Here is a 26,240-nt window from a genome sequence, read left to right as displayed (position 1 = left end):
CAGAAATAGATCTGAAGATTGGCAGAAAAAGCTCCACAACTAAAAGTAAAGAGGCCACATCAAAGAAAAAGTAGGAAATGAGGAGACACAGTATGGGAGAGAAACAGATTATATCCCCTGCAGTGGGGAGGGCACTACAGTAATGGAGAAGGGAGAGAGACAAGACTAGCACACAGGGGAGCACATGGGGAAAATGAATCACCCACAGCAATTGGCTTGGGAAGTTAAAGGGCCCAAATTTCATGAGTTCTTGCAACCAACAGGGCTTGAAGCCTATACTTTTATTTTTTAATGTTTATTTATTTTTGAGAGAGAAAGAGAATGAGAGAGAGAGAGAAAGAGAGAGAGAGAGAGAGAAAATATGAGTGGGGGAGGGGCAGAGAGAGAGGGACACACAGAATCCGAAGCAAGCTCCAGGCTCCCAGCTGTCAGCACAGAGCCCGATGCGGTGCCCAAACACATGAGCCATGAGATTATGACCTGAGCTGAAATTGGACACACAACCAACTGAGCCACCCAGGCGCCCCAAAGCCTAGACTTTTAAAGGTTCGTGAGCTTGGCCTTGCGAGAGCTTGGAGGACATTGGAGCTATTCTTGGAGAAAAGGCAGGGCAAACATCCCACTGACATACGGTGTGGAAATAGTGATTTGAAGAGTGCCTGGGGCACACAGTGGGGAGGTTAGTTGCTCATCTTGGAGTGTGTCACAGAAAGGCAGTGTTCATGGAGAGACCCACATGGGAACAAAGGAACTAGCTGACACCATCTCCCTCCAGCACCCATCAGCATAAGCACAGGGCCACCTGCAGAAACTGTTAGAGTGCCCACAGTCAATACCTAACTTGTGTACACCAAGTTTTCCCTTTGTTGTTCCAGAAGAAATGCCCCTCCCAGTTACACTTGCCTCAGTCCCAGTTTGGGAGGTCTTTCCCCCACAGAAGACCAGCTCAAATCCCTGCCAACACTGTATTTCCTGACCTGGAAATACTATGAGGCCTTGGTTCCCATGGCAGTGGCAACAGGTCTCATTTCACAAACAGACCAGAGCACACCCAGTTAAAATGCACCACATTCAGGCCAGGGCCCAAACGCTGCCCATAACAGGCAAAGAGAGCCTCTGCAGACAACTTGCCTGAAAGATAAAGCAGCTTGGACACAACAGCAGAGCTAAGCAGCACACATTGGAGATACTCCCAGAAGCAACAAGTGTCAGGAAACAGGGGACTCTATATAGCAGGGCACTACAGGACCTCTTCTTCATAAAGCCATTACCCTCAAGAACAAGAGATGTAGTTGACCCTTCTACCACACAGCAACAGGCACAGAGACTTGAGAGAAGAGAAGAGAAGAGAAGACAAGACAAGACAAGACAGAGAAATTTGTCCCAAATGAAAGAACAGGACAAGGCCACGGCTGGAGATCTAAGCAAACAGATATAAGTAACATGCCTGATGGAGAATTTAAAGCAATGATCGTAACAATACTCACTGGATCTGACCAGGAGTGGAGACCATCAGTGAGACTATTAATACAGAGAAAAGGAATAATACAGCAGACATAAAGGGCTCAGAAAACAAAATGGGAAACACACTTGGTGGGATGAACAGCAGGCTGGATAATGCAGAGGAACAAATTGATGACCTAGAAGATAGAATAATGGAAAGTAATCAAGCTGAACAAAAGAGGAAAAAAAGAATTAAGCAAACTGAGAACACATTTAGGGAATGCAGTGACCCCATCAAACTTAGTAACACTTGTATCATACAAGTCCCAGAAGAAGAAGAGAGAGGAAAGGGGGCAGAGAATTTATTTAAAGAAACAATAGGTGAAAACTTTTCTAATGTGGGGAAGGAAACAGAGATCCAGATTCAGGAGGTACAGGGAACCTCCAACAAAATCAACAAAAGCAGATCCACACCAACACACATTGTAATCATATTGGCAAAATATAGTAAGAAAGAAAAAATATTAAAAGCAGCAAGACAAAAGAAGATAGTTAAATAGAAAGGAAACCCCATAAAGCTATCAGTGGATTTTTCAGCAGAAACTTTCCAAGCCAGAAAGGAGTGGCATGACATATTCAAAGTGTTGAATGGATGTAGCCAAGAATACTCTATCCAGAAAAGCTATCATTCAGAATAGGAGAGATAGAGTTTCCCAGACAAACAAAAACTAAAGGAATTCATGACTCCTAAACAAGCCCTGGAAGAAATAAATATTAAAGGGGACTCTGAGTAGAAAGGAAAGACCAAAAATGACAATATGAAGATAGGAAACACAAAAGCAGTAAAAGTGAATGTTTCTATAAAAAATTAGTCAAGGAACTCACAAAATAAAAGTTTGTAAAATATGACTACCATATATCTAAAACATGGGAAGGAGAGGAATAAAGAATGAATTCAAACTTAAATGATCTTCAATGTAATATAGACTGCTACATGCAGAAGAAATTATATACAAATCTAATGGTAACCACAAATCAAAAACCACTAATAAATATGTAAAGAATATGTAAAGAAAAAAGAAAACCTAATGTATCAGTAAAAAACCCCAGCAAACCATGAAAGAAAGACAAGAAAGCACCAGAGAAAATCTTCAGAAACAACCACAAAACTAGGGATAAAATGTCAATACATACATATCTTTCAATAATTACTTTGAATGTAAATGGACTAAATGCTCCAATCAAAAGACACAAGGTGACAGAATGGATTAAAAAAAAAAAAAAAAACAAGACCCATCTATATGCTATCTATAAGAGATTCATTTATTTCTTAATATTTATTTTTGAGAGAGAGAGAGAGAGCACAAGTGGGGAAGGGGCAGAGAGAGAGGGAGACACAGAATCTGAAGCAGGCTCCAGGTTCTGAGCTGTCAGCATAGAGCCTGATGCAGGGCTTGAACCCATGAACTGTGAGATCATGACCTGAGTTGAAATCAGACACGTAATTGAGCCAACCAGATGCCCAGAAACTCATTTTAGACCTAAAGACACTTGCATATTGGAAATAAGGTGATGGAAAAATATTTATCATGCAAATGGATGTAAAAAGAAAACCAGAGTAGTGATACTTATAATGCAAAAACTAGACTTTAAAACAAAGACTGTAATAAAAGACAAAAAAGGGTACTATATAACAATAAAGGGGACAATCCAACAAGAAGATATAACAATTGTAAATATTTATGCAGCCAACATGGGAGCACCCAGACATAAAACAGTTAATAACAAATATAAAGGTACTAATTGATAATAATACAATAATGACAGGGGACTCTAACACCCCACTTACATGAATGGACAGATCATCTACACAGAAAATCAACAAGGAAGCAATGGTTCTGCATGACACATTGGACCAGATGGATTTAACAGATATATTCAGAACATTCCTTTCTAAAAACACCAGAATACACATTCTTTTCTTTTTTAAAAAAGGTTTATTTATTTATTTTGAGAGAAAGAGATGTGGGAGGGGCAGAGAGAGGGAGAGAAAGAGAATCCCACGTAGGTTCTGCACTGTCAGTGTAAAGCCTGATGTAGGGCTCAAACTCATGAACCATGAGATCATGACCTAGGCCAAAACCAAGAGTCAAATGCTTAACCAGCTGAGCCACCCAGGCACCCCTACACATTCTTTCCAACTGCATATGAAATACTCTCCAAATAGATCACATATTAGGACACAAAACAATCTTCAAAAAGATTCAAAAAGATCAAAGTCATACCATCCATCTTTTCTGACCACAATGCTATGAAACTAGAAGTCTACCACAAGAAAAAAATCTGGAAAGACCACAGATACATGGAAGTCAAATAACATGCTACTAAACAATGAATGGGTCAACCAGGAAATAAAAGAAAAATTAAAAAGCACATGAAAACAAATGAAAATACAAACACAATGGTTCAAAACTTTTGGGATGCAGCAAAAGTGGCTTCTAAGAAAGAAGTTTATAGCAGTAAAGGCCTACTTCAAGAAGCAAGAAAAATCTGAAACAGTCTAAACTTACACTTAAAGAATCTACCAAAAGAACAACAAATAAAACCTAAACCAGAAGAAGGAAGGAATTTATAAAGATTAGAGCAGAAATAAATGATATAGATACTAAAAAAACCCAGAACATATCAGTGAACCCAAGAGCTAGTTCTTTGCAAAAAATCAGTAAAATTAATAAACCGCTAGCCAGATTTAACAGAAAAAAAAAAGAGAAAGGATCCAAATAAGTAAAATCACAAACGAGAGAGGATAAATAACAACAAACACCATAGAAATACAATTATAAGAGAATATCATGAAAAACTATATGCCGACAAATTGAATAACCTAGAAGAGACGGATAAATCCCTAGAAATGTATAACCTACCAAAGCTGAAACAGGAAGAAATAGAAAATTTGAACAGACCAATTACCATCAATGAAGTTGAATCAGTAATCAAAAAACTCCCAACAAACAAAAGTGCAGGACCACATGACTTCAAAGGTGAATTCTAGCAAACATTTAAAGGAGAATTAATACCTATTCTTCTCAAACTATTCTAAAAACTAGAAGAGAAAGGAAAATTTCCAAATTCATTCTATGAGGCCAGCATGACCCTGATATCAAAACCAGATAAAGACACCAGAAAAACTGAGAACTACAAGCCAATATCTTTGATGAACATAGATGCAAAAATCGTCATTAAAAAAATAATTTATCAGGGCGCCTGGGTGGCGCAGTCGGTTAAGCGTCCGACTTCGGCCAGGTCACGATCTCGCGGTCCGTGAGTTCGAGCCCCGCGTCAGGCTCTGGGCTGATGGCTCGGAGCCTGGAGCCTGTTTCCGATTCTGTGTCTCCCTCTCTCTCTGCCCCTCCCCCGTTCATGCTCTGTCTCTCTCTGTCCCAAAAATAAAAAAAAATAAAAAAAAAACGTTGAAAAAAAAAAAATAATTTATCATGATCAAGTGGGATTTATTCCTGGGATGCAACCGTGGTTCAAAATTCTCAAATCAATCAATGTCATACATCACATCAATAAGAGGAAGGATAAGAAACATATGATCATTTCACTAGAGCAGAAAAAACACTTGACAAAGTACAACACCCACTCATGATACAAACCTTCAACAAAGTAGGTTTAGAGGGAACATACCTTAACATAGTAAAGTCCATATACAAAAAATCCACAGCTAATATCATCCTCAGTAGGGAAAAATTGAGAACATTTCCCCTAAGGTTAGGAACAAGACAAGGTTATCCACTCTCACCACTTTTATTCAACATGGTACTGGAAGTCCAAGCCACAACAATCAGACAACAAAAGGAAATAAAAGGCATCCAAATCGGTATGGAAAAAGTAAAATTTGCACTATTTGCAGATGATGTGATACTACATAGAAAACCTGAAAGACTGTACAAAAAAATTGCTAGATCTGATCAATGAATTCAGTAAAGCCACAGGATACAAAATCAATCTATAGAAATCTTGCATTTCTATACGTCAATAATGAAGTAGCAAAAAGATAAATTAAGAAAACAATCCCATTTACAATTGCACAAAAAATAATAAAATACTAGGAATAAATCTAACCAAAAGATAAAAGATCTGCACTCTGAAAACTATAAAATACAAATGAAAGAAAATGAAAATGACAAAAGAAATGCAAAGACATTCCATGCTAATGGACAGGAAGAACAAATACTGTTCAAATGTCTATGCTACCCAGGCACCTGGCTGGCACAGTCCAAACAGCTTATGACTCTTGATCTTGGGGTCATGAATTCAAGCCCCACGTTGGGTGTAGAGATTGCTAAAAAACAATAAATATAAAACATAAATGTCTATTCTACCCAAAGCATCGTACACATTTAATCCAATCCCTATCAAACTACCAATCAGCATTTTTCACATAACTAGACCAAACAATCCTAAAATTTGTATGGAACCACAGGAGACCCTGAATAGTCAAAAGCAATCTTGAGAAAGAAAAGCAGGGATGCTTACTTGGCTCAGTCAGAAGAGCATGCAACTCTTGATCTTGGGGGCATCGTGGGTCCAAGCCCCACACTGGGTGTAGAGATTACTTAAATAAAAACTTACAAATGGGCACCTGGGTGGCTCAGTTGAGTATCGGACTTTGGCTCAGGTCATGATCTCATGGTCTGTGGGTTCAAGCCCCACGTCAGGCTTTGAGCTGAGGGTGTGGAGCCTGCTTGGGATTCTCTCTACCCTTCTCTCTCTGCCCCTCCCCCACTTGCACACACGCTCTCTCTAACTGAATACACTTTAAAAAATTAAAAAAAAATTAAAAACAAAGAAAAAAGAGAAGAAAAGCTGGAGGTATTACAATTCCAGCCTTCAAGTTATATTACAAAGCTATAGAAGTCAAAACAATATGCTATGGCCAAAAACAGGCATAGGTCAATAGAACGGAATAGAAAATCTAGAAAAAAACCTACATTTATATGGTCAATTAATCTTGGTGACAAAGCAGGAAAGAATATCCAATGGGAAAAAGATAGTCTCCTCAATGAATGGTGCTGGGAAAACTGGACAGCAACATCAAAAGAATGAAAGTGGAACAGTTTTTTACATTATGTAGAAAAATAAATTCAGAATGGATTAAAGATTGGGCACCTGGGTGGCTCAGTCAGTAAGTGTCTGGCTTCGGCTCAGGTCACGATCTCACGGTTCGTGAGTTCGAGTCCCACGTCAGGCTCTGTGCTGACAGCTCAGATCCTGGAGCCTGCTTCAGATTCTGTGTCTCCCTCTCTCTGTGCCCCTCCTTAGCTTTCTCTCTCTCTCTCTCTCTCTCTCTCAAAAATAAATAAAACGTTAAAAAAAAAAAAAAGAATGGATTAAAGATCTAAATGGGAGACCTGAAAACATAAAATCTTAAAAGACAGCACAGGCACTAATTTCTCTGGTATCAGCTGTAGCAATTTTTTTCTCTACAGGTCCCTGAGGCAAAGGAAACAAAAACAAAAATAGACTTGTGCCCCAGTGGTGGAGATATGAAGGCCCTCCCCATACCTCCTGTTGATCTTGTTGGTACTTGCCCTCACTCTCCTCTCCTGGCCCCCATGGAGAAGTTGTAAATCATCCAGAAGGTGAAGCTGGGCTGGGCAGGCCAAACACTACAGTGACATAGCCATCTGCATGAAGGCCATGACTGAGCAGGGTGCTGAACTGTGCAACAAGGAACACAACCTCCTCTCAGTGTCCTACGAGAACATGGTCAGGGCTGCAGGTCCATGTGGAGGGTCATCTGGAGCAGTGACCAGAAAACTGACACCTCAGACAAGAAGTTGCAGCTGATTAAGGACTACTGGGAGAAAGTGGAGTCTAAACCTAGGTCCATCTGCACCATGGTGCTAGAATTGTTGGATAACTATTTAACAGCCTATGCTACTAATTATAAAAAGTAAGGTCTTCTATCAGAAAATGAAGGGAGATTACTTCAGGTACCTTGCTGAAGTTGCATATGGTGTTTATTGAAAACAAATGATCGATAATTCCCAAGGAGCTTACCAAGAGGCTTTTGATATAAGCAAGAAAGAGATGCAGTCTATACCCAATCCACCTCGGGCTGGCTCTTAACTTTTCTGTATTTTACTATGAGATATTTACTAACCCAGACCTTTCCTGCACACTGGCTAAAACTGCTTGAGGACACTGCAGAACTTGATACACTGAATGAAGATTCATACAGAGACAACACCCTCATCATGCAGTTGAGGCATGTTAATAGAGACAACCTAAACTTAAGGACATCAGACAGTGTAGTAGAAGAATGTGATATGGCAGAAGGGGCAGAAAACTAAAAGCATATAAGGTGTCATCCTTCTTCCCTACAAGAAACCTTTTTACTCATCTCCATTCCTTATTCTATTTGGATTTCCTACAGCAAAGAAACCCATTCATGTGTATGGAATCAACTGTTTATCGTCTTTTCACATTGCAGCTTTGGGAAAACTCCATTCCTTGATTGTGTTTGTCTTGGTGTTCTTGCTGTGCAGTTACTGCTGTAGAAAAGTATTAATAGGTTCATTTAATATAAACATTGATAACATTCAAACACTTATGTAGAGGACTAAAAATGTATTTGGTATTTAAGTAATCTGGACCAGTTCTGCAAGTGACTATGTTTTATATTACTATGAAGATATGAAAGATGCTTGGGCACCTGGGTGGCTCAGTCAGTTAAGCATCTGATTCTTGGTTTCCACCCAGGTAATGATCTCATGGATCGTGAATTTGAGCCCTACATCAGGCTCTGAACTGACAGTGCAGAGCCTGCCTGAGGTTCTTTTTCTCCCTCTCTCTGCTCCTCTCCCACTCTTACTGTCTCTGTCTCTCTCAAAAGAAATATACTTAAAAAAAAAAAAAAAGAAAATGTAGTTCATTACATTTTAAAAGTGTTCTACATAACTTCTTAATTTCTACTTTCCCTCCATTACTCTCCTTCAGGGGTTTCCTTTCAGTAAGCAACTTTTCCACGCTCTTAATGTACTTGTTTTCGGTAGGAATCCAGAAGTATTAGATTAGACAATCCAGAAGTATTAGTATTAGATTAGTATTTGGCATTTCTGTGCTCGGGGTCACAAATTGAAATGCCTCCCTTATCATATATGATGGAGGACTTGTCTAGCTGTGACAACAAGAAGTTTCCTTCAATTTTCATTTGTTGCTGTTTAAGTTGACAACTGCCCAAGAAAAATTCACCTACACCTCCAAAAAAAAAAGTAAAAATAAAAGTATTGGGACTACAGCCACATAAAAAGCTTCTGTACAGCAAAGGAAACTATCAACAGAACTAAAAGGCAACCCATGGAATGTGAAAATATATTTGCAAATGACATATCTGTTAAAGGGTTAGTATATAAAATATATAAAAAACATAAAACTCAATACCCCAAAACCAAATAATCCAATTAAAAAATGGGCAGGAGACTACAATAAAAAGACTACAAAGAAAGATCACCACACACTTGTCAAAATGGCTAAAATCAACAACACAAGAAACCACTGGTGTTGGTGAGGATGTAGAGATAGGAGAACCCTCTTACACTATTAGTGGGAGTGCAAACTGGTGTGGCCACTCTGGAAAACAGTATGGAAGTTCCTCAAAAAGTTAAAAATCAAACTGTCCTACAATCCAGCAATTGCACAATTGGGTATTTACCCAAAGAACACAAAAATACTAATTCAAAGGAATACATGCACCTCTGGGGCACCTGAGTGGCTTAGTCAGTTAAGCATTTGAGTCTTGATCTCAGCTCAGGTCTTGATCTCAGGGTCATGAGTTTCAGCCCCGCACTGGTCTCTGCACTGGGTGTGAAGCCTACTTAAAAATAAACAAACAAACAAACAAACAAACAAAACAAAAAACAAAGAGATACATGCACCCCTATGTTTATTGCAGCATTGTTTATGATAGCCAAGACATGGCAGCATGTATACACACACACATACGCATACATATATACATGTGTGTATATATATATACATATGCATATGCATATATATATATGCATATGTGTATATATATATGCTGGAATGTAATTCAGTTATAAAAAAGAATGAAATCTTGCCATAACATGGATGGTCTAGAAAGTATAATGCTAAGTGAGATAATTCAGTCAGAGAAAGACAAATACCATATGATCTCAGTCATATGTGGAATTTAAGGAATAAAATGAGCAAAGAGAAAAAACAAAGAGAGAGAGTGCAAACCAAGAAATAGACTCTTAACTATAGAGAACAAACTGATGGTTACCAGAGGGAAGGTAGGTAGAGGATGGGTAAAATGGGTGATGGGAATTAAGGAGTGCGCTTGTCATGATGAGCACCAGGTGATTAAAACAAAAACTTAAAAAAAAAAAAAAGGATAGTACAGTGAGAATGTCTCATCAGAAACAGATGAATAAAGAGACAGAGTTATAAAAGGAGCCAAATTCTGAAATTAAAAAGTACAATAACCAAAGTGAGAAATTCACTAGACAAGCTTAGAAGATCTGAATTGGCAAAATGAAGAATTAGCGAACTTGTAGACTAAAACAAGATTACACAATCTGAGGACCAAACAGGAGAAAGTAAGAAGAAAAATAAACAGAACCTCAGAGAAATGTGGGACATCAAGTACACTATCAAATATATACATCAAGTATACCAATATACACATGGTAAAAGTACTAAAAGGACAAGAAAAAGATAAAGGTATTAAAAAACATGCCAAGAAATAGCTGAACACTATCCAAATTTGATGAAAAATAATCTATGAATCCAAGAAACTAAATGAGCTCCAAGTAAAAACATACACATACACACACACATCCAGATAAATCATAGCAAAAATGCTGAAGGCCAGAGACAAAGAGAAAATCTTGAAAGCAAAGTTATACTGGAGTAAGGCAAATGACACCCGTTGGGAACTCCAACCCATATGAACAAATGATGAAAACTAGAATGGGACACCTGGGTGGGATCCAACTCTTGATTTCAGCTCAGGTCATGATCTCACAGTTCATGGTATCGAGTTCTGTGTCAGGCTCTGTGCTGACAGCATGACAGCGTGGACTTGGGATTCTCTCTCTCTCTGCCCCTACCCTGCTCACTCTCTTTCTCTTAAAATAAATAAACATTAAAAAAAAGATATAATATGAAATGCATTGGGTTTGTAACATGGATGTAATACACGTAACAATAATAGTCCAAAAAACAGAAGAGAGAATAGAGCTAGAGTAATGTCTCTATATCTTACTGGAATTTAGCATAAACTTGAAGAACATTCTTGTAAGTTAAAATGTATATGATAGGCCCTAGAACAAGCACAGAGAAAAATAGTCAAAAATAATTTAAAAAGTTAAAATTTTATAGTAGAAAACATTTACTTAAGGGAAAAAATAAGCAGTAAAGGAGAAACAAAAAAGACACGAACATAGAAAACATAGATCCAACAATTTTAGTGTTAACATTAGTAGTAAATGGATTAAACAATAATAAAAAAAAAAAAGGGTAGACACTGTCAGACCTGAGCTAAGATCAAGAGTTGGATGCTTAACCAACTGAGCCACCTAGGCGCCCCGGGAACACAGATGTTTATAGCAGCTTTATTCAGAATTACCAAACTTAAAAGAAACCAAAATGTCCTTTAGTAGGTGAATGGATAAATAAACAGTGGTATATTCAGATAATGGAATATCATTCAGCACTAAAAAGAAATGAGCTATCAAGCCATGAAAAGACAGGGAGGAACCTTATAATGCATATTACTAAGTGAAGGAAGCTGATCTGAAAAGGCTATATACTGTATGATTCTAACTATATGATGTTCTGAAACAGGCAAAACTACTATGGAGACAGTAAAAAGATCATTGATTGCCAGCAGTTGGTGGAGGAGAGAGGAGCAATGAATAGAAAACAGAGGATTTTTAAGTCAGTGAAAATACTCTGTATGATACTATAATGATGAGTACATGCCATTATAAACCTGTCTAATTCCATCAACTGCACAAAATCAAGAGTGAACCCCAATGTAAACTATAGGTTTGGGGAATCTAGGTCCACAAATTGTAATAAATGTACCAACCATTCTGGTGGAGAATATTGATAATATTCTGTCATGCAGGCTGTGCATGCATGGGGACAAGGAGTATATGGGAAATCTCTATACTTACAACTTTGCTATGAACCAAAAACTGCTCTTTAAAAACAAATACAGGTGACTGGGTGGCTCAGTCAGTTAAGTGTCCGACTTTGGCTCAGGTCATGATCTCACAGTTCGTGGGTTTGAGCCCTACATCGGGCTTTGTGCTGACAGCTCAAAGCCTGGAGCCTGCTTCGGACTCTCTGTCTCCCTCTCTCTCTGTCCCTTCCTACTCATGCTCTCTCTCTCTCTCAAAAATAAATAAACATAATTTTTTTTTAAAAAAACAGACAAAAATATGTAAAAATGATTATGAAGGATTTATTCCAGGAATGTAATATTGGTTTAACACCTGAAAGTCAATTAATGAAATACATGGTATCAACGGAATAAAGAACAAAACCCACATGATCATCTCAACAGATGCAGAAAAAGCACTTAACAAAACCCAAAATTTGGGGGCACTAGGGTGGCTCAGTCCATTGAGCGTCGGACTTCGTCTCAGGTCACTATCTCATAGTTCGTGGGTTTGAGTCCTGCATTGGGCTCTGTGCTGATAGTTCAGAGCCAGGAGTCTGCTTCAGATTCTGTCGCTCTCTCTCTCTCTCTCTCTCTCTCTCTCTCTGCTCCTCCCCTGCTTGTGCTCTCTCTCTCAAAAATAAATAAACATTAAAAATAAAAAAATACCTCCAACATCTTTTCATGATAAAAACACTCAACAAACTAGCAAAAAAGGGAAACTTCCTCAATGCTATATAAAGCATCTACAGAAAATCTACAGTTAACATAATAAATGGTGATAGACTAAATGCTTTCCTGTTAAGGTCAGGAGCAAGACAAGGATGTACACTTTTATTCAACATTGTGATGAATGTTTTATTTATTTATTTTTTTTAATTTTTTTTTTTAACGTTTATTTATTTTTGAGACAGAGAGAGACAGAGCATGAATGGGGGAGGGTCAGAGAGAGAGAGGGAGACACAGAATCTGAAACAGCCTCCAGGCTCTGAGCTGTCAGCACAGAGCCCAACGCAGGGCTTAAACTCACGAACCGCGAGATCATGACCTGAGCCGAAGTCGGACGCTTAACCGACTGAGCCACCCAGGCGCCCCTGTGATGAATGTTTTAGACAGAGTAATCAGGCAAGAAAATGAAATAAAAGGCATCCAGATTAGACAGGAAAAAATAAAACTATTTTCACATGGCATAATTTTGTATATAGAAAATCTAAGGAATCCACTACAATTCTATTAGAACTAATAAACAACCTCAGCAAGTTTGCAGGATATAGGATCAACACAAAAACCTCACCTATACTTCTAGACACTTGTAGAGAACATCCAAAAATGAAATAAAGGGGCATCTGAGTGGTCCAGTCAATTAAGCGTCTGACTCTTGATCTCGGCTCAGGTTGTGATTTCATGCTTTGTCATTTCGAGTCCCGTACTGGAATTCATGCTGACAGTGGGGAGCCTGCTTGGGATTCTCCCTCTCTCCCTCTCTTTCCCTCTCTCTCTCTCTCTGCCCCTCCACTGCTCATGTGCTTGCACTCTCTCCCTTTGTCTCAAAATAATAAATAAACAAAAAATAAAATTAAGAAAACAATCCCATTTACAATAGCATCAAAAAGAATAAAATACTTAAGGACAAATTTTACAAATACTTGTCAAACTTACATTCTGAAAATTATAAAATATTATTGAAAGACATTTTAAAGACCTAAAAAAAAGAAAAACACCCCATGTGCACGGATTGTAAAACAATATTAGATGACAATACACCTCAAACTGATCTACAAATTCAATGGAGTACCTATCAAAATACCAGTTGCCTTTTTTTTTTTTTTTTTTTTTTTACAGAAATGGCGAAGGTGATCCTAATAAAATTCTTATAAAAATGCAAGGGACACAGAACAGTCAAAATAATCATGAAAAAGAAAAAAAAAACAAACCTGGAGGACTCAACACTTCCCAATTTCAAACATAATACAAAGCTACAATAATCAAGACAGTTACGGTACTAGCATAAGTATAGACATATGAGATCAATGTGAATAAAGCAGAGATTTCAGAAATGAACCCTCACATTTTAGTGATTTTAGGCAAAGGTGCCAAGACAATTCACTGGGGAAAAGAATAGTCTTTTCAACACGTGTGCTGGAGCAACCAGATTATCTAAATGCAAAACAGTGAAGTTGAATCCCTACCTCATACCAGGTACAAAAATTAACTCCAAGTGAATCAAAGACCTAAAGCTAAGAGTTAAAACTATACAATTTTTAGAAGAAAACATAGGTGTAGGAGCTTCCAGGTTGGTGAATACATGGAGGTGTGTTTGGAGAGAGGATGGAAGCTCTATGCTGAAGGAGAGATCTGGCTGAAACGTAAAACAGGGATGAGATGAAAAAGGAAATTCCAAGATCAAGGAATGCCAACATAACAGAGATTCAACTACAGAATTAAAATACCCAGGAGATGAAAAATATTTTTTAATAGATATTGGAGGGTATAAAGGACAGAGCTGTCAATGTGACCATGGACATGAGAACTAAGAAGCTCTCCTAGGATGCAAAGTAAAATAACAAAGAGATGAAAATGTTGAAAGAGGATGACAAATATGGAGGATGGAGAATGGATCTAATCTAAAAACTATACTCAATTTTGTAAGATGATGACAAATATGGAGATGGAGAATGAAGATTTAATCTAAACACTATACTCAATGTATTGTATACACGATACAAAGTAAAACCAAAGGCACAAATGAAAAAGAATTAAAGGAGCTGAAATAAAAATAGAGATATTATGACAATGTTAATGGGTGTTAATTGTAATCTTGAATTAGGCAATGGATTTTTAGATATGACACCAAAAGCATAAGCAACAAAAGGGGGAAAAAATGGACATTAGATAAATATAAAAATTTTGTGCTTTCAAGGCCATCATCAAGAAAGTGAAAAGACAATTCACAGCCTCGACTTGAGCTGTTGGGTAGCCTCAAGTCTGCTCCTCATGTATTCATTCAGGAGAAAGGGCAGCAGTTTCCTGGGGCAAGCTCTTCACTTGACTTCGTTCATGTACTTTAGTGATCTGGCAAGACCAGTTGACCTGCATCCCAAAGCAGAGCCCCAAACCCACACAGTCAACCTACAGATGCCAAGCATGATAACAGAAGCAGAAAAGCAGAATAGATATCTAATTAACACATACCTAACTGGAAAAAATTTTCAAAGTACTAGGCGCTCAAAGTAGAGCTCGATTTAGACATTTTTCCTGGTTAACAGTGAGGCTGTAGAGTCTGACATCAAAATTTACTGGCTTCAAAATTTACTAATTGTGTGACCTCAACAATAGCCAAATTTGAGTCTCAGTTGCCTCATCTGTAAAGTGTCATTTTCCTCAACAGGCTGACGTAAGAACTAAAGGAGACAAAAAATGAGAAGCACTCAGAACTAAGCATGGGACCCAGTAATCATTCAATAAATGTTTTAGGAATATATAATCCCTAAGGAATATAAAGTATAACAAAGATAAGAAAAAACAACAAAAGAGAAAATGCATTTTTCATGAGTTCTAATAAATTAGCATCAAAACATCTTTTCCACTAAATCTAGTAAATGAGCATAAATCTCACAGAGGAAAAAAAACAAATGAAGATCACACTCCTGACAAAACATATAAAACAAGTAACAAAAGACCTTGAAATAAATATGGGTTAATTTCTGACTGTATAAAAAGATGAGTCAGTGCTTTAAAATAGTCTACTTTCCTAAGATGTTAACTCTCTCTACATATATATGTTAAAAATGCCATATTAGTAGCAAGGAACAAAGAGATTGAACCTTAAAAAACATAAATTCAAAGTTTGTGTCATGGGACACCTGGGTGGTTTAGTCTGGTTAAGCGTCTGACTCTTGATTTCGGCTCAGGTCATGATCTCACAGCAGTGAGATAGAGCCCAGTGTGGAGCCTGCTTAAGATTCTCTGTTCCTGTCCCTCTGCCCCTCCCTGACTCTCTCTCTCAGACTCTCTCTCCCTCAAAAAACAAAACAAAAACAAACAAAAAAATCCCACAAAGTCTGTGTCATTAAGTTTTATTCCTTTTCCTGTCAAAAAAAAAAAAAAAAAAAAAGATGGGTATCCCCATAGCCCTGGGAACAAGATTTAACATCTCCAAAGTTCTTGCTGGTACCATAGCACTTTCCTCTCCATTTTTAAGATACTTAATAGGACAAATCTTTTTAAAGGTTTTTTTTTTTTTTAATGTTTATTTATTTTTGAGACAGAGAGAGACAGAGCATGAATGGGGGAGGGGCAGAGAGAGAGGGAGACACAGAATCAGAAGCAGGCTCCAGGCTCTTCCAGAGCCCGAGGTGGGGCTCGAACTCACGGACCAGACCGTGAGATCGTGACCTGAGCTGAAGTCGGACGCTTAACTGACTGAGCCACCCAGGCGCCCCGGAAAAATCTTTTTAAAAAATGACAAAGTTTACAATAAAGGCATAAAGGCAATTGCATGTCACTTCTGTAGTATATATGATGCTGGCAACTTTTTCTAAAAAATTATTTTTTCCTAAAGTTACACAAATATTAGGGATACCGGGGTGGCTCAGTCAGTCAAGCGTGCGACTCTTGATTTTGGCTCAGGTCATGATCTCGTGGTTTGTGAGTTCAAGTCCCAAGTTGGGCTATGCACTGACAGCATGGATACTTCTTGGGATTCTCTTTCTCTCCCTCTCTCTCTGCTCTCCCAACCTCGTGCTCATTCTCTCTCTCTCTCTCTCTCAAAGTAAATAAACTTTAATTAATTGATTAGTTATATTTTTTTAATGCTTATTGTTTTAATGCCCAACCAACTGAGCCATCCAGGTGCCCCAATAAATAAACTTTAAAAAGATTACAGAACAGGGCGCCTGGGTGGCTCAGTTGGTTAAGCATCTGACTTCAACTCAGGTCACGATCTCGCAGTTTGTGGGTTCAAGCCCTGCATCGGGCTCTGTGCTGACAGCTCAGAGCCTGGAGCCTGCTTCGGATTCTGTGTCTCCCTGTCTCTCTCTGCCCCTCCCTTGCTCATGCTCTGCCTCTTTCTGTATCTCAAAAATAAATGTTAAAAAAAAAATTTAAAAAAGATTACACAAATATTAAATATTCCGTTAAGAACTTAGAGCATGACACACAACATTTTTTCATATTTCTTCTTGGCTATTTTATATCCTTACTTTTCAAATATATTCTAGATTCAGTTTGAATAGACTTGCCTTATTCTAAGAAAAATATTTAGAATCTTTACTAAGTCTAAAGATTAATTTAAAATTAAATTGGTTTAATACTGATGGATCTTATCCAAAACATATGCTTTAAAAATGTATTGAAATCCTTTTTTAGGCCACATTAATATTTTAAGTTTTTTTCTCCCATGTTTTTTTCCTTACGGTTTTTTTTCTACTTTTACTATCTTCCATTTTATTTATTTTTAGTTTATTTATTTTATTTATTGAGAGAGAGAGAGAGAGAGAGAGAGAGAAAGAGAATCCCAAGCAGGATCCAGGCTGTCAGCATAGAGCCTGATGCAGAGCTCAGACTCACAAACTGTGAGATCATGACCTGAGCTGAAACCAAGTCAGATGCTTAACTGATTGAGCCACCTACGTGCCCCTCTTCCATTTTATTTTTGAGTTGGTTGTGATTTATATATAGAATGCTATTGGTTTTATATAAATTAATTTTGTGTCCATATGAGATTGAGTTCTATTATTTCTCTTCAGCTGCCCACGTCCATAACTGTATCATCCAGATATCATAATTTTGCACACACCTTCCCAATTTGTATCTCACATTTTTTTTCTCTTTTTACATGACTAGGCATATAGAATTATAGTAAATAAATGTGGTAGCATGGGGGTTTATGGGTTTGAGCCGCAGATTGGGCTCTGTGCTGTCAGCATGGAGCCTGCTTCTGGTCCTCTGTCCCGTCTCTGTTCGTCCCCCACTTGCTCTCTCTCTCTTTCAAAAATAAATAAAACATTAAAAAAAAACTTAAAAAAAATAAAAAATAAATAAAATTCAAGTGGAACCACAGGGGTTCCAAAGTAGCTAAGAAATTTCTAAAAGACTATGAACAACATATGTGTGGTGTGTGGTGGGAGATGGGGAAATCCTTGCCTATGTAACAGGGTTATTTTAAAATTATGGTAATTAAAACTATGTAAACACACCCACACACAGAAGTATAGTACTGGTATAGATGTAGACAAATAGAATAAAGAAAGAGAATAAAGAGCCTAGAAACAATTAAGCATGTACACGATAAAGGTGGCATCACAAAGGAATATCTATTTAACAATGGTGTTGGAACAACTGGTCTACATGCAAAAATGGTCTGTTCTCTTTTGAAAACAGACTATCTCTATAACCTAACATTATGAAAGCTTTCTTAGAATGGGGTGCTTAGGTGGCTCAGTTGGTTGAGCATCCAACTCTTGATTTCATTTCAGGTCATGATCTTACAGTTCATGGGATTGAGCCCCATGTCGGGCTCTGTGCTGACACCACAGAGACTGCTTGGAATTCTCTCTCTCCCTCTTTCTCTCTCTGCCCCTCCCCTGCTTGCATGCACTGTCTCTCAAAATAAATAAACTTAAAAAAAAAAAAAGCTATCTTAGAAAAGACCAACAATTGGCAATTCATGAAAGAAAGGACTATTAAATACTGATGCTGTATATTGACTGAATTCTTATTGTATATGGCCCATATTTATAATATGCTAAATGCAACTATCCAAATTTAAAGTGTCTATACAACAAAAGATACAAAACAACATAAAAGTGATAGATTAGGCAAAGGTATCTATATAAATCTTAATGCTAAAACAGGCATTCTTAAAATTCCCTAAAATCAAATTGAAAAAAGACTAATATAAAATGAACAAATAATATGAACAGTCAATTGCATTCCTTCATTCATGAGTGGGCTTCAATCTGTACAGTATCATGGTGTGGTCCTAGAGTCAGGTTGTATGGTTTGAATTCTGGCTTTAATATACACGTCATACATGAAGTTATGCCAACTTCTTAACCTTTGTGCTTTACTTCCTTCCTTGGTAAAAACTAAAATAATAATATCTACTTTACAAGCTTCTGATAATGATTACATGAAATAAGCTATGTAAAGTCTATAGCATAATACACCTGGCACATAATAAAGCTATTATTGTCATAGAAAAATTTTTCTAGCTGCTTTTCTAGCTGTAGTCTATTCACACATAAATAAAAATTGCCATGGACTAGATTTATATCCGTATTGTAGAATGAATTTGGGACTGCAAGCCCAGGAACAGAGGCAGTATATTTCTATTTGATAGTCCAAAACATTTGGCTTTCATATCTGACAAGAGCTATTATGAATTTTTTGATAGCTACGAGTATCCCACTTGCAGACCACAACGGCTTGATCTCCAGATTTCTACTACATAGACAAAATGAATGTGTGAACTAATTATTTGGAATCTTCTTATAAAAGATGGTCATTACCCACCACTTCAAAATACGCCTAAAAAATGTAACTGCAAATCTGAACAGTCTTTTTCTTTTTGACATTAATATTTTAAAATATTTACTGGCTACCTTCATTTCTTCCAACTGCCTCTTTATGTTCTTCATGATATTTTCTGTTTTCTTAATTATTGGTTTTTAAGAATTGTTAGTATATTTATGCGGCATTACAAAAGCTGTTCCCTTTTATAAAGGCAAAAATAAGCTGTTTGCCTTATTACAGTGTTTAAGGGTTTTACCAAAGAGAAGGATTAATTGTATGAACCCAAACCAGGCATATTCTCTTTTATCTCATTGGTTTCATATGTCAAACTAAAAAGGCAATCAATGAATACAGCCAACATATCCCAAGGCCTTTTCAGGTGGGAAGGACTTCTACAGCTAACAATTATTAACAATACTTATCATTTATGGAGCACTTACTATATGCATTGAACCCTCTCAATATTCCTATGGGATAAGTATTATTATAATTCCCATTTATAAACAATTAAAGCCAAAGAGATTAAGAAACCTGCCCATAATATGCACTTAGTAAGTTGCTGGGCCAAGATTTGAACCTAAGTCTCCACAGGCCTAGGGAAGCACTCTGCCAACAGGAGAAATAACTGCATGAACCACATGATCGCACATCCAAAAGAAGTGTGTTTGTGTGTCTCAGGATGGAAAGTATAAGCTGAGAAAAAGAGGTAGCGAAGTGGATAATATTTAAACCACAGAGGTGTCAGGGATTCTAGAATTGGAAACAAAAAGAATTAAGAGCAAAGGAGAACAAGTCATTTTGCAAGAAGACAAAGAATACTGCATCCTCTGAGTCAATAATAAAAAAAAAAAATGTGGAAAGCTATAGATAAGAGAACTAGAAGATTTTTCCATAGAATGTTAGTATGTTTTAGCTCAATTTGTAATAATCTCAACTAAAGAAAATATATATGTAGGATCATTTTAAAGATGTGTTCTATTTACTCTTCCAGATAATTTTAGTTTTTAATCTTTGGCGAGGACAGACTTTGAAAAAATCTAAGCTTAAAAGTATAAGAGGGACGCCTGGGTGGCTCAGTCGGTTGAGCGTCCGACTTCAGCTCAGGTCACGATCTCACCGTTCATGAGTTCGAGCCCCGTGTCAGGCTCTGGGCTGATGGCTCAGAGCCTGGAGCCTGCTTCCGATTCTGTGTGTCCCTCTCTCTCTGCCCCTCCCCCATTCATGCTCTGTCTCTCTCTGTCTCAAAAATAAATGAACATTAAAAAAAAAAATTAAAAAAAAGTATAAGAATGATGGTGCCAATGAAAAGCTTTCTCTTTCCTTCCTTCCTTAATAGCTTTTTCCTAATAAACAGTGCAAATTATGGAATAAACTTTGTGTCACAGTTTGCTTTTGTTTCTCCCACTCATATTCAAATTGAACTCAACTTTAATAACTTTGTATGGGCCTGTTTCTGTATAGCCATATCCCAAATTTTACCTGGTTCTGATCTTCCATCTGTATTTTTCCTCACCTTAATTTTCATCAATTTAGTTTTTTTCCAATATACTGGTATGTTAAGGTAACCCACTACTACTGCATTGTAAAATAATACAGGAAACAAATAAATGCTTAAAACGTACAAGAGACCTGGTCATATCGTCTTCTTCCTCCAAAAGGTCAGAGTCCTGAGAATGCCAAGCTGAGGGAAGAGAAATAAAGCAAATTTACTTCAGAGCTCCAGACAAAGGACTATAGAAATATTCAGTACCAGGTGGCTATAATATCATCTATAATGATCCTCAAAGCACTGAGAAATGTTAGTGACCACTAGGCTATAGAGATGCTGAAATGTACATGAAAGACTAATGTAATCATACAAGGTCCAATGGGAATTTATGAAAGGCTAAGTACAGGGTGCCCAATGAATTTATTGACAATATAGTTTTTCCCTAGGAACCTGTTATTTTATTCTTACTAGGAAATTTATTTCAAGTACATACTAATAAATACTACAAAGATTAAAAAATTATATAGTTTATGAAGCACTGCAAAAAACGTGGAAAACTTTCATCAGAGACAAGTTATAGGCATTGTGAAACATTCTTATGATGGAAAAAATAAAATGCCATCATGATTCTAATGATATTTTCAAACAATTTAATTTAAATTTTAATCTAAAAAACTCATAGAAGAGTGCATATTTGCATTTACTTCTGCCCTCTTCCAAACCCAACCATGATGAAAGTAAAGGAACAAAGGAAGCTGAATTTCACAAGGATAAAGAATACAGAGACTTCAGCAGATAAGAGATATCAACAAAATTTTGGAAGCTAGAGACAGATGACTGTTATCTAATTAACTAGAGACAGCTGCAGTTTAAGTGAGGGTGGGGGAAGGGTGGGGAAACCATGGCAGAACCCTTGAAAGGCTTAGGAATGGGGCACTAGGTACCAGGAGTATGGGATGGGAACCAAATGCAGGGATGGGAACAGAAGCAATGTAGAGAAAATAAGGGAATTAAAGTGAAAGTTGTAATGTTAAAAGATGAGGTATCCTCCCTCTCCCCTCTCATCACTTCCTACCCTTATTTGCCTTCCCAAAGCATTTCTGGCTTATACTCCTCAAGCAAAATCTAGGACTTCTTGCTGGGAAAACTGACCAGCCCACTCCCCCACCCCAAAATAGATGCATATCCTGGCATCTGGTCAACCTTCAACCTCTAATAACACCATATTAGAAAGAAGGACTAGGAGAAGGTGAGTGGGGGAAGGGTAGGATGAGGAAGACAAGAAAGAGGTTAGGTAGAAAACAGAGATAAATCCCTATCTCCATTGTCAAAAGTCACCAGGAAATATCTAAAACTGAGAAACCAAGCATGAGCTGTATGAGGATGTTATTCAGGAAAGTGGAACTGAACACCAAAATGTTCAAAATGGTTGCTTCTAGGGAGTGGGATCAAGGGATGAGAAAGGATAGAGTAGGAAATTTTGCTTATGGTTATATATTTGACAGCCCTTTACAAAAAAATCTAAATGTAAGAGAGATAGAAATTACATTTAAAATACTTATTTAAAAAAAATCAAGTGAATAAATAAAAAACAAATGTCTACCCTGCACAGTCAATTATCACCAATATGAACTTTCTTGTTAGGAGTACTGAATTTCCTAACTCTTTTTACTCTTTCTGCCCCTCAATGTACAGCCTTTCTCTCCTAAACTCTGCTCATCTCTGAACCACCTCACCTCTCCTTTCCATCATCTGGGTAAAATGCTCCACTGTCACACAGCTACTGCTGATGTCTCAAGGTTGAGAAGTCATTCAGGCTTTGCCCACTCAGGGCAGAAGGGTTAAAATAAGCTGCAGATCCAGCAATTCCAGGGTCCACTCTATCTCAGGACTCTCCAGCCTCCAGGAGAGGTCTCAGGTCAGAAGGTCTCCTTCCATGATGGATACCTGTCCTCCAGGCTTCCTTTTAGTTATATCACAGATCTGTCTTATCTTTGTGGAGGGAGGACCTGTGGGCTTATGATACAAATCCAATTTACTTGTTTTTTCTCACTAGATCCCTATGGTAACCAGCCTCCAAGATGGCTCCTAATGATCACTGCCTTATGGTATTCATGTTTTTTTGTACACCCTTCCCATGCTGAATAGAGTCAATCTGTTTAACCAATAGGATGTTGCAGAAATGACAGTGTGTGACTTCTGAAATTAAGCAATAAAAGACATTGTGGTTTTTATATTGTACATTTTTGAACCATGTGCTTTGAGAGAAGCCAGCCACCATTCCATGAAGACACTCAACCACCGATAGGGAGAGGTTCCTGCCCTCAGCTAACACTAGCTTGCCAGCCACCTAGGAGGCAAATCCTCCACCTCTAATCTAGTCTTCCAAAGACTGCAGCTTTGTCAACATCTTGACTGCGGCTTCATGAAATATCTGAGCCAAAGTATCCAGATAAATTGTTCCTCATTCCCCACAGAAAGTGAGACAATAAATATTTTCTGTTGTTTAAGCCACTAAATTTTAAGGTAACTTGTTACACAATAGTAGATAACTAATACAGCCCCAAACAATTAACTTCCTTGCTTATAATTCACATTCATTGGAATCACTGACCAGAGAGGCTGGATCCAGAGACAGCAGAAATCTGGAGGAAAACCCAAAGACTTAGCAACCTAGGTTGAACCAAGTGCTCAGGAGAAACACCAAGACTATAAATAAACAAGGTAAACACCACAGTGATGTTCACATAGTGTCTGCTCTTCAAATATCTTCTGTGAACATAAAGGTGCAGACCCTGTGCAGAGACAAATACAAAGGTGAGTAAAAAGAGACAGCTTTGCAGCAACTCTAGATTTGGAGTAAAAGAGAGTTGCAGCTATTCCATTTCCCATTTATCTTGGCAACTGAGGTAAAAGAGTTGCAATTTAGAATTCCAATACTCTTCATCTGAAATGAGAAATATACTCACATCACAATGATATTGGATGAATAAAATGGCCAAGTTAAGAAATATTATCATCTGCTTTGAGCCTTTAGTAGGTAAAAAGTAAAATAATAAGATGCAAGAGAGAATAATCCTTGCACTGTATAACACAATAAAACAGTAATGTTCAATTACAATAATTTTGAGACACTCCTAATATCCGTCACAGTTTCTATTTTTTCCCCTATAGCAATTATCACTAACAAACTATATAATTTATTTATCATACATATTGTCTGTGTACCCCCTCATATAAACTCCATGAAAACAGGGATTTATTTTATCTGTTTTTGCTATTAATGATAGGTGCTCAAAAAAATATGTTCATTAAAATGGTGTCAGGGCACCTGGGTGGCCCAGTCAGTTAAGCGTCTGACTTCAGCTCAGGTTATGATCTCACGGTTCATGGGTTTGAGCCCCGCATCAGGCTTTGTGCTGACAGCTCAGAGCCTGGAGCCTGCTTTGGTTTCTGTGTCTCCCTCTCCTCTCTTCTCCTCCCCTGCTTGCTCTCTCTCTAAAATAAATTTTAAAAACATTAAAAAAAATTTTAAATGGTGTAGCCACAGGGTGCCTGGGTGGCTCAGTTAGTTGAGCGGCTGACTTCAGCTCGTCATGATCTCACGGTTCATGGGTCCAAGCCCCGTATCAGGCTCTGTGCTGACAGCTCAGAGCCTGGAGCCTGCTTCAGATTCTATGTCTCCCTCTCTCTCTGCCACACTCTGTCTCTCCCCCCCCCCCCAAAAATAAACATTTAAAAAAACTTTTTTAATGGTGTAGCTACTATGGAAAACAGTATGGCAGTCAAAAAATGAAAAATAGAATTACCATATGATCCTAAAATTTCACTTCTGGGGATGTACCCAAAAAACCTGAAAGCAGGGACTTGTACACCCATGTTTACAGCAGCATTATCTGCAATAGTCAAAAGGTGGAAGCAACCAAAGAATGTGCTGACAGATGAATGGATAAACAAAATGTGGTGCATACATACAGTGGAATCTTACCCTTAAGAAGGAAGGAAATTCTGATACATGCTTTAACATGCATGAATCTTGAGGACATTATGCTAAGTTAAACCAGTCACAAAAAGACAAATACCGTATGATCCAAACTATATAAGGTACTAAGTCAAATGCATATAGACAGAAAGTAGAATGGTAGTCGCTCAGACTGGGGAATCCAAGGAATGGGGAATTATTGTTTAATGGGTATAAAGTCTTGCAAGATGAAAAGTTCTATGGATGGATGGATGGATGGTGATGATAGTGTTATAGCAATATGAATGTAATGCCATTGAACTCAACATTTAAAAATGATTAAAATGTTAAATGTTTTTAGCTTTATTGAAGTATAATACACAAAAAATTGCACACATTTAACATATACATCCTGGTGAGTTTGGACAAATGCATATATCCAGTACCAATTCCATAACCAAAGTACTAAACATATCTATTACCTCTAAAAATTTCATGTTCTTTTGTGTTTTGTTTCTATAAGAATAATTAACATGAAATCTATACTTTTAACAAAGTTCATAATACTGCTTTGTTAATGTAGGTTCTATGTTGTACTGATCTCTAGAACTTATTCATCTTGCACAACAGAAACTTTATACCCACAGAACAACAATTCTCCATTTCCCTCTACTCCCAAGCTCTGGCAACCATTTTTCTATTCTCATGCTTCTTGAATCTGTTTTGTATATGTCATACAAATGGAATTATGTAGTACTTGTCCTGCTACTGGCTTATTTCACATAGCGTAATTGTTCTCCAGGTTCATCCATGTGGTCACAAATGGCAGGTTTTCCTTCTTTGGATAATATTCCATTGTATATATATGCCACATTTTCTGTACCTGTTTATCTGTCGATGAATGTTTCCCTATCTTGGCTATTGTAAATAATGCTGCAATTAAAATGGGGGTACGGATATTAAGATGGTAAATTTTATGTTATGTGCTATGTTATCTCTATTTTATCAAAATTTAAAAATATATATACACATACACACATATATATAAAAACACATATGTACACATTTTTATATATACATACACACACACACACATATATATATATATATATATATACACATAAATATGTATTTAACAAATGAACTCTACTAACTTGGGGCATTTAAAGTCAGAAGAAAGTAATACATTAGACAAGAATAACATAGAAATGAGTGGGTAGTTTGGAGTTCAAGTGTTTGAAAATCTTAAGTTGGGATTTTGCTATGTGTGCATATTAAAAATTCAAGGAAAAGAACAGAAACCAAAGCACTGAAGAGGGAAAGGGGAATAAGGTAAATGTGCACAATAAAAAAGTCGCAATAAGTAAAAAACAAATTTATATCAGCCATCCCAATAAATGCAAATGAATTAAACTCACCTATTAAAACAACATTCACACAGGATAAAAGAGTAAAAACCCCAGCAATATACTCTTTACAAGAGATCTGAAGCATAAAAACATAAAAAGAAGGGGTTGGAAAATGAAATTCCTGGGTAATACAATAACAAAACCTGAAAAGGAATATTATCAGACAAAAGAGAACTTGGACTAAAAGGCATTCACCAGGATAAAGAGACATGTTTTGTA

General features: G+C 37.2%; 1 protein-coding gene and 1 pseudogene across 11 annotated transcripts in view; one reads left to right on the top strand and one right to left on the bottom strand.

Annotated features, from left to right (window-relative positions):
* Positions 1–26,240, bottom strand: part of ZNF568 (zinc finger protein 568) — an 84,034-nt gene that overhangs the window by 56,508 nt on the left and 1,286 nt on the right. For 3 of the 11 annotated variants that reach the window (XM_042968915.1, XM_042968913.1, XM_042968914.1), the window contains exons 2-3: positions 26,031–26,097; positions 20,785–20,843 (exon numbers count right to left, since the gene is read on the bottom strand). In XM_042968915.1, the coding sequence (XP_042824849.1) occupies positions 20,785–20,843; positions 26,031–26,097 (126 nt within the window). Of the gene's footprint in view, positions 1–20,784; positions 20,844–22,387; positions 22,668–23,265; positions 23,447–26,030; positions 26,098–26,240 lie in introns of those variants that run through there. The other 8 variants (XM_015544095.2, XM_015544097.2, XM_015544093.2 and 5 more) reach the window with 8 other exon arrangements.
* LOC102954229 lies at positions 7,065–8,000 on the top strand (annotated as a pseudogene).

This window comes from Panthera tigris, chromosome E2 (genome assembly GCF_018350195.1).
Source record: "Panthera tigris isolate Pti1 chromosome E2, P.tigris_Pti1_mat1.1, whole genome shotgun sequence".
Taxonomy (NCBI): domain Eukaryota; kingdom Metazoa; phylum Chordata; class Mammalia; order Carnivora; family Felidae; genus Panthera; species Panthera tigris.
The sequence above is the reverse complement of the archived record's forward strand: the minus strand, read 5'-3'. Positions and strand labels throughout refer to the sequence as shown.